This window comes from Pocillopora verrucosa, chromosome 1, assembly GCF_036669915.1.
Source record: "Pocillopora verrucosa isolate sample1 chromosome 1, ASM3666991v2, whole genome shotgun sequence".
Taxonomy (NCBI): domain Eukaryota; kingdom Metazoa; phylum Cnidaria; class Anthozoa; order Scleractinia; family Pocilloporidae; genus Pocillopora; species Pocillopora verrucosa.
In genome coordinates, this window is record NC_089312.1 from 25,432,646 (window position 1) to 25,448,511 (window position 15,866).

The 15,866-nt window shown below is 34.9% G+C and overlaps 1 protein-coding gene across 1 annotated transcript; it reads left to right on the forward strand.

Annotated features, from left to right (window-relative positions):
• LOC131796417 (myb-like protein X) lies at nucleotides 1-15,283 on the forward strand. The gene is made up of 15 exons (XM_059113999.2): nucleotides 1-102; nucleotides 2,704-2,934; nucleotides 3,947-5,281; nucleotides 6,052-6,297; nucleotides 6,550-6,681; nucleotides 7,034-7,129; nucleotides 8,388-8,488; nucleotides 9,344-9,405; nucleotides 9,809-9,856; nucleotides 10,303-10,381; nucleotides 11,286-11,391; nucleotides 11,650-11,764; nucleotides 12,385-12,539; nucleotides 13,150-13,258; nucleotides 13,545-15,283. Exons 1-15 carry the CDS (start codon nucleotides 76-78, stop codon nucleotides 13,793-13,795), a joined length of 3,093 nt encoding a protein of 1,030 aa, XP_058969982.2. The 5' UTR covers nucleotides 1-75; the 3' UTR covers nucleotides 13,796-15,283.
• Nucleotides 15,284-15,866: the final 583 nt, after the last annotated feature.

Consider the following 15,866-nt stretch of genomic DNA (forward strand, 5'->3'; position numbering starts at 1 on the left):
GTAGCGATTTTGCACGAATTGAGGAGTTCAGCTCAGCTAAGTGTAAAATCGCTAGGATCGTCTTGTACCTTCCAAATGTCTGATGTAAATCAGGAGTCAGAGGTAATTTATAGGTTTTCTTTTAGTATTAATAGCGTAAGAATAATACAGCTTGTATCGTTTGTTTTCGTATTTCCCAGTTTGTTTTCAATTGATGAATCAACCTTCGATCAAGGATTTTGTGTTACCTTCAGATCCCTTTTAGAATAGCTCGGGTAATATTTTTTGGGGGGAGCTAGAGCTCTGTCTTTGGTCCTCATAGAAATGTAGTTAAAGGTTAATACTCGTATTATGATCGTGGAGAAGTAGTAAAGTAATGTAACTAAGAATTTAATAATCGTGACGACCTCATGGTAGTGTGTCTCCAATGGCGATGAAAAAAAACATGTTCAACGCGAGCAACTCGTTAGTGCCCATAAAGCTTATGGGCTACTACTTGAATTTGGACCATTCCTTCAAGCCTAGGCCTTAGCTTTTTTGCTTTGAATCTTTCTGCTAAATAGTCTACATATGGGTATTTCTTTCCAAATTCTCAAAATACAGAATTCATTGCCTCTCCGTCTCCATCACGAGTTAGCAGTTAAATATTCAATTAGTAATGGTTGTAGGACTGAGTGGAGTCCCATCCAGTCTGTAATCATCCAAGTGAGTGACAAAATATTATTTGGACGATTGTGAAGCAGGAGTCTGATTTGTTAATTATGAGTCTGATTACAGGCAGAATTGGACTACAGGAAGTACTGTAATACCAATTAATCAATAATTTGATAAAATTTGGGAAATAAACTAACCTTTGGTTGTACATTTTCACAAAAACCAATATTAAACTTGGAGAAATATGCAACAAAAGCGTGTACACAGAATACAGTCCATGATGCATATATTGTCCAATTTGAGCGTGATGATTATACTGCCCTATTGGTGATTGGATCAGGCTGGTTATAACCAGTCATGTTAAGAATTTTGTTATAAGCTTAATTTTTGTAATCATGAGAAACAACTTTGACAGATTCTTAAATATACCAATTTTGTTTGACTAGCTTTTAATATATTGCACTTTGCAGGGCATGAAATTGCACCTAGTACAGGCACCAATTTGACTAAATTCTTCACTTCGGCAACCAAATCCTGAAAATTAGTCACCAAATTGATGACTAGAATGCTTCATCATAAACTTACCTATAGATATATGGTGAATTAGGACCTGTTTACATGGGGGTGGGGGACCCCAGGTAGGTGAGGTAACCTGCCTATCTATAGTCTATATAATTTCTTATTTTATCTTGATCATGTCTACATGATAGGTGGGGAAATCCACCTAAGCAGGTTGCCTGGTCTGCCAGGTAGGGTAACCCTGTCAGCTAGGGTGACAGTTTGCTATGAAAATGTCTCAAGGTGGGGTAACCTACCTAGTCAGGGTTGTGTTCATGGCAAAAAGCTCAAAAGCAAAACATACATGTTTTAAAACTTTGTACATTTCCAATGTGACTAAATTTTTCACTTTGGCAACCAAATCCTGAAAATTAGTCACCAAATTGGCAACTAGAATGCTTCATTATAAACTTACCTAGAGATATATTGTGAATTAGGATCTGTTTACATGGAGGTGGGGGACCCCAGTAGATGAGGTAACTCACCTAGGTGGGGTAACCTGCCTGTCTATATAATTTCTTATTTTATCTTGATCATGTTTACATGATAGGTGGGGAAACCCTCCTAAGCAGGTTGCCTGGTCTGCCAGGAAGGGTAACCCTGTCAGCTGGGGTGACAATTTGCTATGGAAACATTTCAAGGTGGGGTAACCCATGTAGCCAGGGTCATGTTCATGGCAAAAATCTCAAAAGTGAAACATACATGTTTTAAAACTTTGTACATTTCCTAGCCATCTCATGGCAGAAATCACTGGAAACTGCAACAGACACACAAGGAGTGTAAAATGTTCAGATTTCAGAATATTTAGCGTTGTAAATCAACCATAATTTGTTTCCAAACTATTCCTTATGACATATTAAGTCAACAGTACCTTGTGTAACCTAACACCATATAACACAATGCGTGAAGCTTTCATTAATAAATACATATGTGTCTGAGAATTAATCTCTCATCTTTCTCGAGATGTGAGCCTGGGACACCTTTGCTCAAACTCCTTAATTGCTAACGCAACAACAACCTCAAGAAACCTTACCCCAGCACCCTGGGGTTATAAGATTGTATGTAAACACATTTTAATTTTTGATCACAGCTAGGCAGGTTACCTCACCTATCTGGGGTCCCCCACCTCCATGTAAACAGGCCCTTAAAAAGATTTGCAAAGATAAATCTGTGGCAAACTTCCTCATGAAGTTTGTTTCCAAAATGCAGCACATACTTCTCATCAATTAATAGATGCCATCTTGGATTTAGATGAGCTTGAGCATTGAATATTATCCATCCTAGTGTCCACTTTGAAGCATGTGAAAGATCTTTTTTCTAACTTAATTTTGGAAGGTCTATCTAGAACGCTGGCAGCACAAAAAAAGGTTTTGTTTGTCTTTAAAAATGGTGACCAACTTTTTTTGAATTGGCTACCACTTTGGCCATCAGAAAAAATAATAATTTTACGCCCTGCTTTGTGCTAGGAGGATTGAATGTTAAACCATTTTTTAATGTGTGTTTGTCTTGCAGGAACTTGTTTCTAGTTCCAAACTTTCAGCTACTGTGCCTGCATTTGTCCCCAAGATAGCAAACATCAGGTCAAAGCCTTCTGGCAGTGTGGTTGTTGACTCCAAGCTTTCCCCTCTTGTTCCAGAGTTCAAGCCATCCAATGTACCTTTCTCTCCTCCTTATGCCATTTCATTTTACCAACCAGAGCACACTTTTGATGATCAGTACAACAACCAGATTGAATACAAGCAAGTAAGTCATGGAAACAGCGGTGTATCAGTGTAAAGAGTCAAACATGACAGATAATTAACCCTTTAACTCCCAGAAGTGATTGAAATCCAATTTCTCTTTCTAATATCCATACATTATCCAGCAAAAAAGTAACGAGAATACTCATGTTGATCAGGTAGATGTTGTTTTCATGATAAAACAACAAATTCTTGAAACTAATTTATTGGAAAATGTGTAGCAGCTAAAGAGGAGAATTAACAGTCAGATCTTAGGAGTTAGAGGGTTATTATTCACCTCAATAAAGGTGGCTGGTGGTGGATGTTTACCTTGCTGCTTGAATGTTTTGCAAGTGAAATATCCACTGCGAGCTACTGACTGTAATGTGAATAGTTGTTTAATATATAAAAAACAGTGAGATAACATAGCACAAAAATATGATTTTAACTCATTTATTCCTGCAATGATCACAAAATGTTTTGGCATAAATCGCATAAGAGTTACTCAGAGATGAATAGCAAAGGATATTCAGTGTTTGAGTGGCCAGTCAGAGTGCATCTTCAATACTATCTGCTGTTCTAGCACATATTAACACATTTTATCTCTTTTTTATCTTAAGGTAATAAAAGTGTATTAGTATCATTATTATCATCATTATCATCAACATTGCAGTGTCCTCCTTTTCAAGCAGTAAAATTTAGTGTGTGTAGTACCTCTTATTACCTCCAAAATCGCTTGGAATTCTTGAAAATTAACCAGGTAAAAGGACTGCGCTACCAGTTGGAAATTTTTTTTACCTGTTGCGCTTAAAACAAGGGAGAACACTGCATTGTCATTAGGGTATACTTTAAAATTCCTCTTGAAATTCAAAAGTAGAAAACTGTAATTTTTTCTTTGTCTCCAAAATTAAAATTTATCAGGATATCTTCACCACATGGAAGAGGATATTGTTTTTCCTCAGACATGTGAAGAATCAATATTATTGTGAAAACCCATGTGTAAGATTTTCTGATTCACAATTATTACTTTTCCCCAGAAAAACCAGGGAGATTATCTAAAATCCAAGAAAAGCACAGACCAAACTGGTAAGGATGTTATTACAAAGAGAAGGGTAGAAATTAGTAAAGAGGAAACTTTTGTGGAAAATGCTGCAGATGAAAACCTCACAACAAATACAAAGAAAAAAAGACGTAGAAGAAAACAAAAGGAACCTAATGGCTCTACTCAACAACAAACCAAAGAAGAATTAAACAGTGAAGGCCAAACCCGAGGCCCACAGGAGTTAAATGATGTAAACAATAAATCTGATGGGATAAAACACAACCAAGCCAACTCAACTCATGAAAGTGAACAGTTTCCCAGTCTGCAACACAATTCTTCAGTAGTTGATTCTTCCATAAATAGCACTGAATACAGAAAATTGGATACCAAAAGCTTAATGGTGAGTTACAGTGACAAAGTCAAGAGTGTGGGAGCCAAAAATGTGAGTAGTAGTAACCATAGTGGTATAACAATTAAATCTTGGGTGAAGGATTTTATGGAAAATAACCCTAGTAGGAAAAACAAACACCTTTTGAGCTCAGATAATTATGAGGGCAAGAAGGTATCAACAGATAGCTTGAGCTGTGAAAATAAAAAAGATGATCAGAGGGATGATCAAGAGAAAGGACCAAAGGGAACATGGAGTGCACTGGAGGATAGTCGTCATGAAAAATTGAAAAATGGTGAAATCTCCAATTTAGGAACTAGAACAGTGGATCAATCTTCTAGAATGGCTATGCAAAATAAAAGAAATTGTGTAAAAAAATTGACTTCTGATAATGATGACAACTGGAGACTCAAGAGGAATGAGACTGATGTTATGAGACATTCTACAATTTCAAGCAAAATGGAAACATTTAGGAGTTCAAACATTCAGAATACTGATACTGACTCTAGGAAGAAGAGAACTTTTCAAGAAAAAATTGAAGTTGATGGACAGAAATGTGACACAAGACATGTTGCACACAAAGAGAGTAGCAGAGTTATCACCAAGATTGAGACTTCAAAGAAACAGCAAATCTTGAATGGAATAAGTTCGGTTTTATCATCAAATGAGACTGATACAAGACAGCCTAGTTCAAATGTTAAGAGAAACTTTCAGTTTAGCTCTCAGGGAACATCTGATGAGAAAGAAAGTTCATTTATTGGTTCTTCAAACAATAGAATGGCAGAAGGTGACTTTCCCAATTTGTCTGAAAGTGTGAAAATTAAAAGACCTTTCACCATTGACAGACAGGCAACTGAGGTTAAGGAAGTGATCAGTTCTCCCAAACAACCACCAGCTCCTTTGTCCTACAGTGCTGCATTAAGGGCAGCACCTAAACCAAAGGTGAGTTACAAAGCATGCTTGAATGCTTAATAAATGCCCAAAGTGCTTTCTTTAGATATTATACTTATTGATTGTGTTCCATCAGAAATTACCTACTAGTAATCAGGATCCTAAGAGTAACTTTTATCATGCTTGATGAGTACTTTCCTTGTGAGGAAGCATTTTTTCCTTTTTTGTTGCTGTAAAATCAATTAAGCTCCAGGTCGTTGACTCACGGTACTTTGCACAACCCAGGCCCTTGTTGTTGTAAGGGTGGATAAGGCTATCCAGTGGATAAACTCTGTCTAGTCAATAGCACGGTACACTTTGTAAATGCTTATCCACCTGACAGAGATTTATACTGTGGATAGTGCTGAACACTCTTTGAACAACTAGGCCCAGATACCAGTTGGTGGAAGGGTGGATAACACTTTCCAGTGGATAAATCTCTATCTGGTGGATAATGCTGTAAATTTTGTTGACATTAATCTGTTGGATAGCCATTGATCTACTGGTTAAAGTCATCTGCCCTTTGAACATCTGGGCCCTGGAGTGAAAATGGGTGTGTGAAAGTGTTAGGGAATTGTGACAAAGTGTTCATAAGTAGCTTATGATTGACTGGCATTCCTTTAAAAGGAATGAGATCACAAACTCCTTAGAAAGCTTTGGCAGCTATGCAAGGCAGTTGTATACAGATCTGTTTGATTGTTATTACCTAACAGCTACACAGTTATATAATTTATTACATTGTCAAGGAATAATTTTGTGCATTTGACTATATTACTTAACAGCCAGTTCTAGTCAGTCCCTCACAGGACAGTGAACAGTCTTCCAAAGAGGGTCGTGGAGTGCTGCATCTTTCAGCAGAAGCCATAGTGGATACTGTGGAAGATGGTGAAAATCAAAAGAAGAAGAAGAAAAAGAGAAAGAAAAAGAAATCTGCAGAGACAGGAGAGAAGGCGCAACAGAATGCATCATCCAAACGAACTGAAAAGCCTATTCAAGTTGATCTTGGAAGCATGCTGAAAACAATTTCAGTAAGATAATATTGTTTCATTTCTATGCCCATTAATTGGGAAAGTAAAGGGACTTGATTTTGGACTGTAGTGTGTAGGTTTCATCTTACATCTATTGTCAGTGGTTCCATTTTTTGTTTGGTTGACAATTTGACTTTGATTTTCAGTTGTCTAACATTCATAGTGGTAGGTACCCTAAATCACTGTTTGCTGCTTTCCAGTTTGTAGCTACAGCAGAAGTAAATGTAGAAATGCTTTTTTTCACTTTTTCAGATTCCTGAACGAACACAAAGTGGTAAAAAGCATGTGATATCCACTGGTGTGCTACCAAGTCAGCTGTCAACAACTGTTGAGGCAAAATCTCCCATGAAGAATGCATGGTTACATAAGAGAGGAGAGAATAAGGTACTTACAATAGTTTTTTAGTGTTTACAAGTCTTGCAGCAGCCAAGAATTTATCATAAATCTTTGAACCTGATGGGAAGGTACATTTGACTGGGTACAGAGAATGTATGTTCTGTAATGATACTGATTTTACTATCTAGACAAATTTAGTGCTGATGAAAAGGGTTGCATTATCCCTCTTTTTTAACTGGTCAGAAATTGCAGGTGGTGATACTTTGCCTTGGGTCTAGCTCTAGAATCAACTGAGAATTTAAAGTTAATTGATAAATATTACTGGTAATTGTTTTAAATTAGCTTCTTATAAAATTTCAGTGTAACTATTATAATATTTCTTTAATTTGAATATCATTAGGTCCCCCATAACATGTTAGACTCCACAGCTCCAGTTATCAAACGTGGTAAAGAGAGAGAGACTCCAGCAAGAAAGAAGCCAAGTGCTCTGAAAAAGGTATACATATAGGTTAATATTTGGAGCTGTATAGACATGAATGTAAATTTCTCTGTCATATGTGACAGACAAGGTTACATTTGTTTCTGATGATCCATTGGCAAAATTATGGTCTGAAAGGTTACCATCTTTAAATTACTTTTTAACAGGCAAAGTTTAAGAGGGAGATTAGGATGAATTCTAATACTCTTGTCTGCCAGTGAAATATTTGTGAATGGGGATGCAATAAGTATAGGTGTTGTGTATTCATTTAGAGGAGACAGTCACTCTTTAACCCTTTAACTCTCAGAAGTGATTAACATGGAACTTCTCCTTTTAATATCCATTTGTTATTCAGCAAACTGGTAATGAGAATATTCAAACTTATCAGGTAAAAGTTGCTATCTTGATGTAGCACCAAGTTCTCATAACTAATTTACAAGGAAGTGTGTAGCAGCTAGAGGGGAGAATTAACAATCAGATCTTGGGAGTTAAAGGGTTAACTGCTTTTTATATTCTGTCCTTATTCATTGATCAACTATCCAGTTAGCTGGTACAATCATGTTACTTGATTTAAGTACTTTTACATCATTCAGAAGTGCCACAGTGATATTACTAACTTTGGTACAAGTATTTTTTACTATGCTTTCAATACACCATATTAATTGGAAATATCATGATTTTAAGTTAAGTTGGTGTTAATAAGCGCAGTGAATTCTTCCAAGATGACAAAATTGCATGAGCCCATAGGGCAAGTGCAAGTTTTAGTCTTTAAAAAATTTACAAGTGCTTATTTACACCAAATTGCACAATAAATCATGTTATTACTTATTAATAAATTACATGAAAAAAGCATCACAGAAAGCCAAGACAAACAAAATTCTGAAAGTGCAAAATATCCCCACAAATAATAAACTGTTTAATCATTTGTTACAAACAATTAAACAGTTTATTTTTGCTTACTGTCATAATGAACAATAACCCTCTTTAGGATATCCCCACAAATGTTTTTGAAATATCACAATATTGTTTTATTCAAAATTCAATTATATTTTACAGCATATGGTTTAGGACTAAGACTAACAGTCAAGAGTTAAAGATGAATAATTCTGGAAGGATTAAGTTTTGGAGAGTTATTCTGCCATGACCTTGTAGTCTCTGAATTTAAAACATCCAGTACTAGACATGTTCATGATTCATACAACATCATTATAAGTAAATATGTAGTCGAATTCTACAGAAGATTCAATGTGAATGTTTAGTTAAATTGTCTCTGTAGATTATTCTGAAGGAAAGAGAAGAGAAGAAGAAAGCAAGAGAGACTGGGGGAACTTCAGATACTGACAAAGACAATGAAGTTTGTGAAGATAAAGAAAACAGGTTTGTGGAGATTGTTGTGGTTGTCACACCATTCCTTTAACTCTTTAACTCTCATAAGTGACCAAGACAGAATTTCTCCTTATAATATCAATACAACATCAACCAGACAAGTGATGAGAATAAAGAAAACTATCAATTTGGGATAGTTAGTTGATCCAATACTAAATTCTTTGAACTAATGTCATGAGAATTGTATGGTTCACTGTAAGGAGAATTACAAATTTGGTGTGGGAGTTAAAGGGTTAAAGACCTCTTTTCACTAAGCTGGGTTGATTAATAGCTTGGATTGTTTCACAGCAAAGAGTCTAGTCTGTTTTATTTGTTGTTAATTTGGTTTAATTTATCTCTTGAGTTGGTTATTTTAAGTAAATTGGACACTGCAAAGAGTTTCTAAAGCTGATGCTCAACAGCTAATAGAGGAATTGTGGGTTGTGGGTCAATTATATACAGAAAAATTGAGTTACCCCGGCAATCTGTGGGAACTTGGTAATGTGAAAAACACAAAAAAGAGTTCATTGATACCTTGGGGATTAAGTACTGATTTGAAAGATAAATTTTTGTTCTAGTTCTAGGAAAAGGCTGCAGGTTGCAGGCTGCTTTATGTTGCTTAGAGGTCCTGCTTCAACTTTGTTAATACCCAAAAAATAAAAGATGGGCTTTGAAGATGACAAAGAATTTACAAACTTAGGTGTGATGAAATGGTAGAGGGAGTGATGTTGAAACAAGAAGAAATGAAACAAAGATGGTTATTTGATTGAAATTACCAGCCCAGCCTTCAGCTGAAAAATGAATATTGAAAACTTCTCTCAGTAACTTGGGTGGATCCTGATTTCTTTGTTTTTGTTTTTTTTTTAGGACAAATAACTCTGAATTTGAGAATGCTGCTTTAGAGGAAGACATGCAAAGTCCATCAGAAGGTAGTAGAGTAATGTGTTAAAAAAAAAAAAAACAAATAAATAAAATGGAGGCATGCTTCAGACCAATGACTTCTGGCAAATTTATTTTTAATGTTGAAAAAAGTCTGGATCTAGCTTTTTATTCTTTTGTGATTTTGAGGTAATGTCTTTCTACTTTGAGGAGAAAAGTCTAATTTGGTCAGTGAAATAATGAAATACCAAGGAAGAACAATGTTTCTTTGATGCAGCAAGACATACAGGATAATGTGCATGCATATGATGTTGTGAAAGGCAATGAACAAGATGGAAGGTGATGTGAGATTTTTAGGTTTGGGGCAGAGGAGAAGAGGGTTCCCTCCATTGTATATTAGTGTTATACTAGCATGTAGGGTTTAACAATTATAATTATTTTTTTCATCAACAGAAACAACAACAAAAACAACAGAAGCCATCTTTTTAAAACAAATTACTGGTAAATACATGAATATTGATTCTAGGTTAAATTTTTGCTAACTGAGAAAGTACAGCCATTTTAGACAGAGTGATTGCTAGTCATGTCAATTGGCCCAGCCATATGGTGAAGAACAGCAAATACTAAAACAGAGCTGGAGGATACAAACATAAATTATTCAAATGCACATCACAAAAACAAAAATTAAAAAAAGGTCTGTGTGCTTGTCATCAGATACTTTTCAGTATATCTTGGCATTTATAAGAGGAAGATCTGAAATGGCATACTCTCCCTCTCTTTCCTTGCTATACAGACAATAAAGCTTAATGTGAAGTAATAAATTTATTTATTTATTCTCCCTGTGTACATGATCATTAATTTACATGTAGCTTACAATGTAATTGTATGTGAATGTACATTCAGAGTGACTTTATTTTATTTAAACATAGTGCCTGTCTTCTTTTTAGATGACACTTCTGGGGCACAAGCATCTTTTCCTACAGATCAAGAAATAGCTGCTGAAATTCACAGCCGTCGTTTTAGAGAGTAAGATTGTGATTTATTTTTGCAGAATTCTTACACTAAAAGTACTTGGTTAGTGCCTATTGTACACATATACTTGCCATTCCAAGAACAGGAAGCCTGGAATTTCTAAAAAACATTGTCTTATTTTTTAATTTCTTGACTTATTATTAATAGTTTATTTTGTTTAAATTTTAAAACAATTCAAACCTGAATGTTGAGACACATTTTTGGATTTCTAGGAAGAAGGAAAAGTAGTTATATGATAGTTAATATGCATTTTTCCATTTTGTAATTAGAATCAAAGTCACTGATTCTGCTCTAAATATCAAGTTTCTTGTTCTATCAACAAAATGTCTTATGTTACTCATGAAAACATTTTATGACATCATTCATGGTTGATACCCTTTGCTTGACACTTTCATTCCTTATTACCATCATTATAGCCATGTTGTAGTTCTTATTCCCCTTGGTACTCTATTGATTAAAAAAATCTGAAAGAAAAGACATTTTAAATAAAGCTGGGTTCAAAAATGGTTATCCTGGACCATGAAAAAATCTGAACTGCAACAGGTATGCGCAAAAACCATTTCCTATATTCATATAAACACAATTACAAGATAATGAGAAAACTTTAGAAAAGGAAGTGTGTGGTATTAATATTTTCAGGCATTGAATTGCACCCTAGGTGCACCTTGTCAATTATGCAAGCATAAAATAATTCTGGCATTATTATCTCTGCTAATAATTCTGTTATAAGTTATGTACTTAATTTAACAGATAGTGTACTAATCCTCTAAGGAATCTTACACTGTCTCACTTTTAAAAATGAATTCACTTTCCTTTCAATGCATTTCCTGATTTCACGTAATGGTCCCAAAAACAATTTGTTCCATGGCATGTATGCAGTTGATTTTTACTTTTTCAGGTATTGCTTTCAAGTTCCAGATAAGGAGGTGGACTCTGTGGCAACTGAACTGTTAAGAGAACTTGTGCGTTTTCAAGACAGGCAGTTTCACAAGGATCCAGTGAAGGTAAATTTTTCCACTCTGATGATATAACCCTTTGAACACTTAGATTCACTTGTATCTAATTTCTCCTCTATGTTTCAGCCCTGAATCACACTTTGTGGTCACAGGAATAAAAGAAATGATCGCCAACGAAAGAAGTTCATGATTTTTAAACAAAATCTCTTTTTTAGCATCGGAAATGTCAAGAAAACAGTATGGGGAAAATACATATGGATGCTAGGGTGTGAAGGGTTAATTGCAGATATTGACTTTCTTTTATAGGCCAAAGCAAAGAGAAGATTTGTGCTAGGCCTTAGAGAGGTCAGCAAACACCTCAAGTTGAGGAGGGTGAAATGTGTGATTATATCCTCAAATGTGGAACGTATCAAATCTGCCGGTAAGTTGTTTCTCAAAACATATTAAATTCATTGAGTCATTGCAGGTAGAAAAGTTAAATCATTCATCATTGTCTATGGTTAAACTTGTAGTATTTCACTGTCTAAACAGTTTTCTTGCAATTTTTGCATTGGCTAACAGTTGTCAGGTTTTATAACATGAAAGAGTAAACTTGCAATTCAGCAAATGATGTTAGTTGAGTTGGTAGACTTCTGTTGATGTCCACCCCATTTTTTTTCATGTTGCTGCAACAAGGGAATTGAAAATAAAGATAAAGCATGTTTGCTTTACGTCTCCTTTGTGAATGTGGAGTTCTTTCATTGCAATTACTCTGACTTGTTTTTTGTACTTTGTACAGTAAGAAAATATCTTGAATAGTGGTTGCTGGTGCAAAAATTATGCTCACCCTGTAATTATTTGTTGTCTCAAGTACATTGAATTACTTCTTTCCTATTTAATCCTCTGGAAGGAAATGATTATGTGTCATGCCCAAATACCTGGCTTTAGATTATGGTCATTTGTGATGTTCATTTAAAAATTCCTGACTATGAAAACTTTAAAATCAAACATCTGTCAATAATTGAAATGATATAAAATTACTACTATTATGATATTCTTCAGGAGGTCTAGATGACACCCTTAGCAGTATAATAATGTACTGCAAAGAAAATCAGATTCCAGTGGTTTTTGCTTTAAAGCGTCAGTTGCTAGGCAAAGTACTGCTGAAGAAGGTTCCTGTCAGCATTTGTGGGATATTTAACTATGATGGAGCACAGGTGAGGAAAGTAAAAGTTTACGAAGCATGATTATGCAGGCTAATGCAAATTAACAATAGTGTTCAGGCAGACAGAAACATGGAACTAATTGGCGAACATTTAGCAATTTGAGAGCACTCTAGAAAAGACTAACTTACTCATAGAACAATAAAACCTTAGGGACTGAGAATGGTGTCAGCATTAGGGAGCTTTTTGCTTTGTAGAGATCACAATAGTGACACCACTTTTGAAACTCCACTGACAGTTTGTAATTGTCTCTTTCACCTAAAAAAGTACCATTTTTTAAAATTCTATTCTACAAGACATCTCTCCATAATTTATTTGCCAAGTGAATGGTAAACTGGCTGTTGATGTTTGTGTAATTGCAAAGAGGACTGTACATTAAATACACAAACTATCATCACCTGGGGCTAAGCTTTAGTATTTTTTAGTCCACCACAGAGAGAGTCTGTATTAAAGGTTTCTTTTTAAAGAGAAATTATGCCAGAATTTAGTCAGGAAATTGGAAACTGTGTTGGCCTTTGAGGGGTTTTTCCTCAGGCTTGTTGGCATCATCCAACCTCCCAATAATGTTTGTCTGGCTATGAAGATACTTGTCTTTTTGACACAGGATCAATTCAAAAAACTCATCGAGCTGACACAGAAGACAAAGCAAGCCTATTCTGAGAAGTGGCAAGAAACTAGGGAAAAACTAGAGCAGTCCCATAGGGAATCAACAGGTACATTGTATGCTGATATTGTAAGACTTTTTCATCAGACTGAGAAATATTGGTGAAGACTTTTATTTGTCAGGCTGATGTGATGAAGCAATCAACTCCTGAAACTGTTACTTTCTATTAGCCATGAAAAACCCTTATCATCAATTATTAGAAGCTCCCTACCCAAGTGAAATAAACTTACTTTTATAAACGACAAGGGTTATGTATACTCCACTTCTACAAGGTGCAATCATTTGGCATCGAAACATTGATTTTGCTTCTACCATTCTTGTTTTAATGACAAAAGCTGATGCTAAGTTGGATAGTGCTGGGGAAGGAGAGTACACCCATCTTTCATGTGATGTCACTGGAGAAGAGGATACCATGAACACACACCATTTTGAAGATACTAATGAAGTTGAAAAGGATAATGATGATGATGATGATGATGGAGAAGATGAAGACGATGATGACGATAATGAGGCAGAGAGTAGTCATGACATTGAAGAGATTGAAGATGGCATGATAGAAAATGATTTATTTGTTCAGGAATTGTAGTCAGCCCTTTGGCTTTTAGTTTAACAAGCCTACCAAAAAGACCCTCATTAACTGGGGTGTTGATTTGATTTAGTTTAAGAATGTTTCTAAAATGTTCAAGATCAGGGATGATGAGCCATAAAAATGGGGTCTTTACTTTGTAGGATAGAAAAGATTAGAAGGAGGACTATCAAGTTCATCTATTTTAAATAACGTGGACAAACCAAACATTAAAAACTGTAAGGCATTGGGAGCCATTTGCGCCAAAAATGTGAATTGCTAGTGACAAGTCTCAATCATTAGTGCTGGATATGAATCTCTAGTAAAAAATCTCAATCGCTAGTGCTAGTAACAAACAAAAATTGGAAATCAATCTAGTTGCCATTCTAAATTGGTCAGTGGTTAATGCAGAACCTCAGTTGCTTGTGTCGTGGCATCAAATTCCCATGAGACTGCTATTGAAAGCGCTAATTAGAATCACTGGTGTTCTGTGGCAGATTGATTGCACTAAATATCAAGTGCAATTGCGGTTTTTATTATCAATCAATTGTGTCAAACCTTTATTGCTTGTGTTATTTTTAAAATACAGCAATTGTAACAATGTAAATGGCCAATGTTGCCACTGATTGTTTGTGAGACGTCAGTCATTAATGTCAGCATCACTCAAATAGCTCCTCATAAGAAAGAACAAGTCATTGGCTGAGAAAATGATTTAAAAGTTTCAAGTTAAAAGATGTCTGTAGATTTTAGAAAACTATGGACTTATGTAAAACATGTATGTTTGAAATGTATATTTAGTTATGACCAATTCAGTAGAGATCAGAACAAGACAAAAAGCTGTTGTTTTTGCGCAGGATTTAGTTAGCCACTTTACCTAAAATACATCTCAGTTTATTAAAAACAACTTTTTAGAAATATATTACTGTCTACTCTATATTGTAATTTATATGATTAACTGTCAATTGTACAGAGCCAAATTTAATTTATAGACATTTGCCAATGGTTATTGTTAATTATGATTTTAATAAGTAATGATTTAAAAGTTTATGAGCAGACTTCATTTGGTCACAAAAATGAGAGTACTTCTCAAAGAGCATACACATTGAAAACTGTCTGCTTATGCTGGTTAGCTTTACTAGTATAATGGTTGGTCAAGTTAACCGATCTTGATGCAGAATGCCCACTGTAATGCCAGAAACAGAGCAAACATAAAACTTCACTATTGTGTAAAGGACATGAGACCAAGTAGTGTTTAATTTATTCTATATTAATTTACATGATACCAATCATACAAAATAAGATGACAGTGAAGCTGAAGTCTGATTCTTTAAAAACCAGTCAATCCAAATTGTAACAAATTTTGAGGCACAAATATGTATTGTTCAAACATGTTCAGAGATAACAATGTACCAGTTGACCTTCTTCTATGAGAAAATGAATCTAAAGTTTATTTAACAGCACACAGTGCAGGTATGTTTGAAAGTGAAATAAACTGTAAGAGGTGCGTTACATGCTATTCAAAATTTTTGTTTTTCTTTATACTTACATTTAGAAGAAGTTATTAAACTAGTTATGTTAAACTCTTATTCACAAATGTATTCTTAATGTTTAAGTTATGAACTTTTATTGGACAGTGTGACAAATTGGTAGCATTAGATGGTGAGTTATATGTAGCCAATCAGATTACAGCATTTGTGATAGAATGCAAGAAGATTAATCCTAAGTTGATAGATAACCAATGTAATTGTAGTTTTGATTTTCCTCAGATTATCTAATATACAATATACATAAGTGGAATTACTGTTTTATTAAAATGGGTTACAATGTAATGGCAGTAAAAGGATTCCCTTCCACGCTGAAGAGTGCATAAAGATTATGTAACGGTAAATTCACATGGCTGGAACTGTTCCTAATCAATAGCAAGGGCACCAAATGTCTCTCAAGTTGAAATAATTAATATTTTCTTTGTAATTGTCATTTTCTGACATTTATATAATTATAGAAGTGCAGCAAGGGTTGACCTGTATGACACAGCAGAGGAGAAATTTTTTTTTGAATAAAACATACCAGGAGTCCTTTAGGCTCCTATGCT

Bases quoted from the DNA above. Each gene is read 5' to 3' on its own strand.
- LOC131796417 (XM_059113999.2), top strand. From the start codon at position 76: ATGTCTGATGTAAATCAGGAGTCAGAG. The intron at 103-2,703 runs GTAATTTATAGG...TTTGTCTTGCAG, and splicing joins ATGTAAATCAGGAGTCAGAG to GAACTTGTTTCTAGTTCCAA. The intron at 13,259-13,544 runs GTACATTGTATG...TAATGACAAAAG, and splicing joins GTCCCATAGGGAATCAACAG to CTGATGCTAAGTTGGATAGT.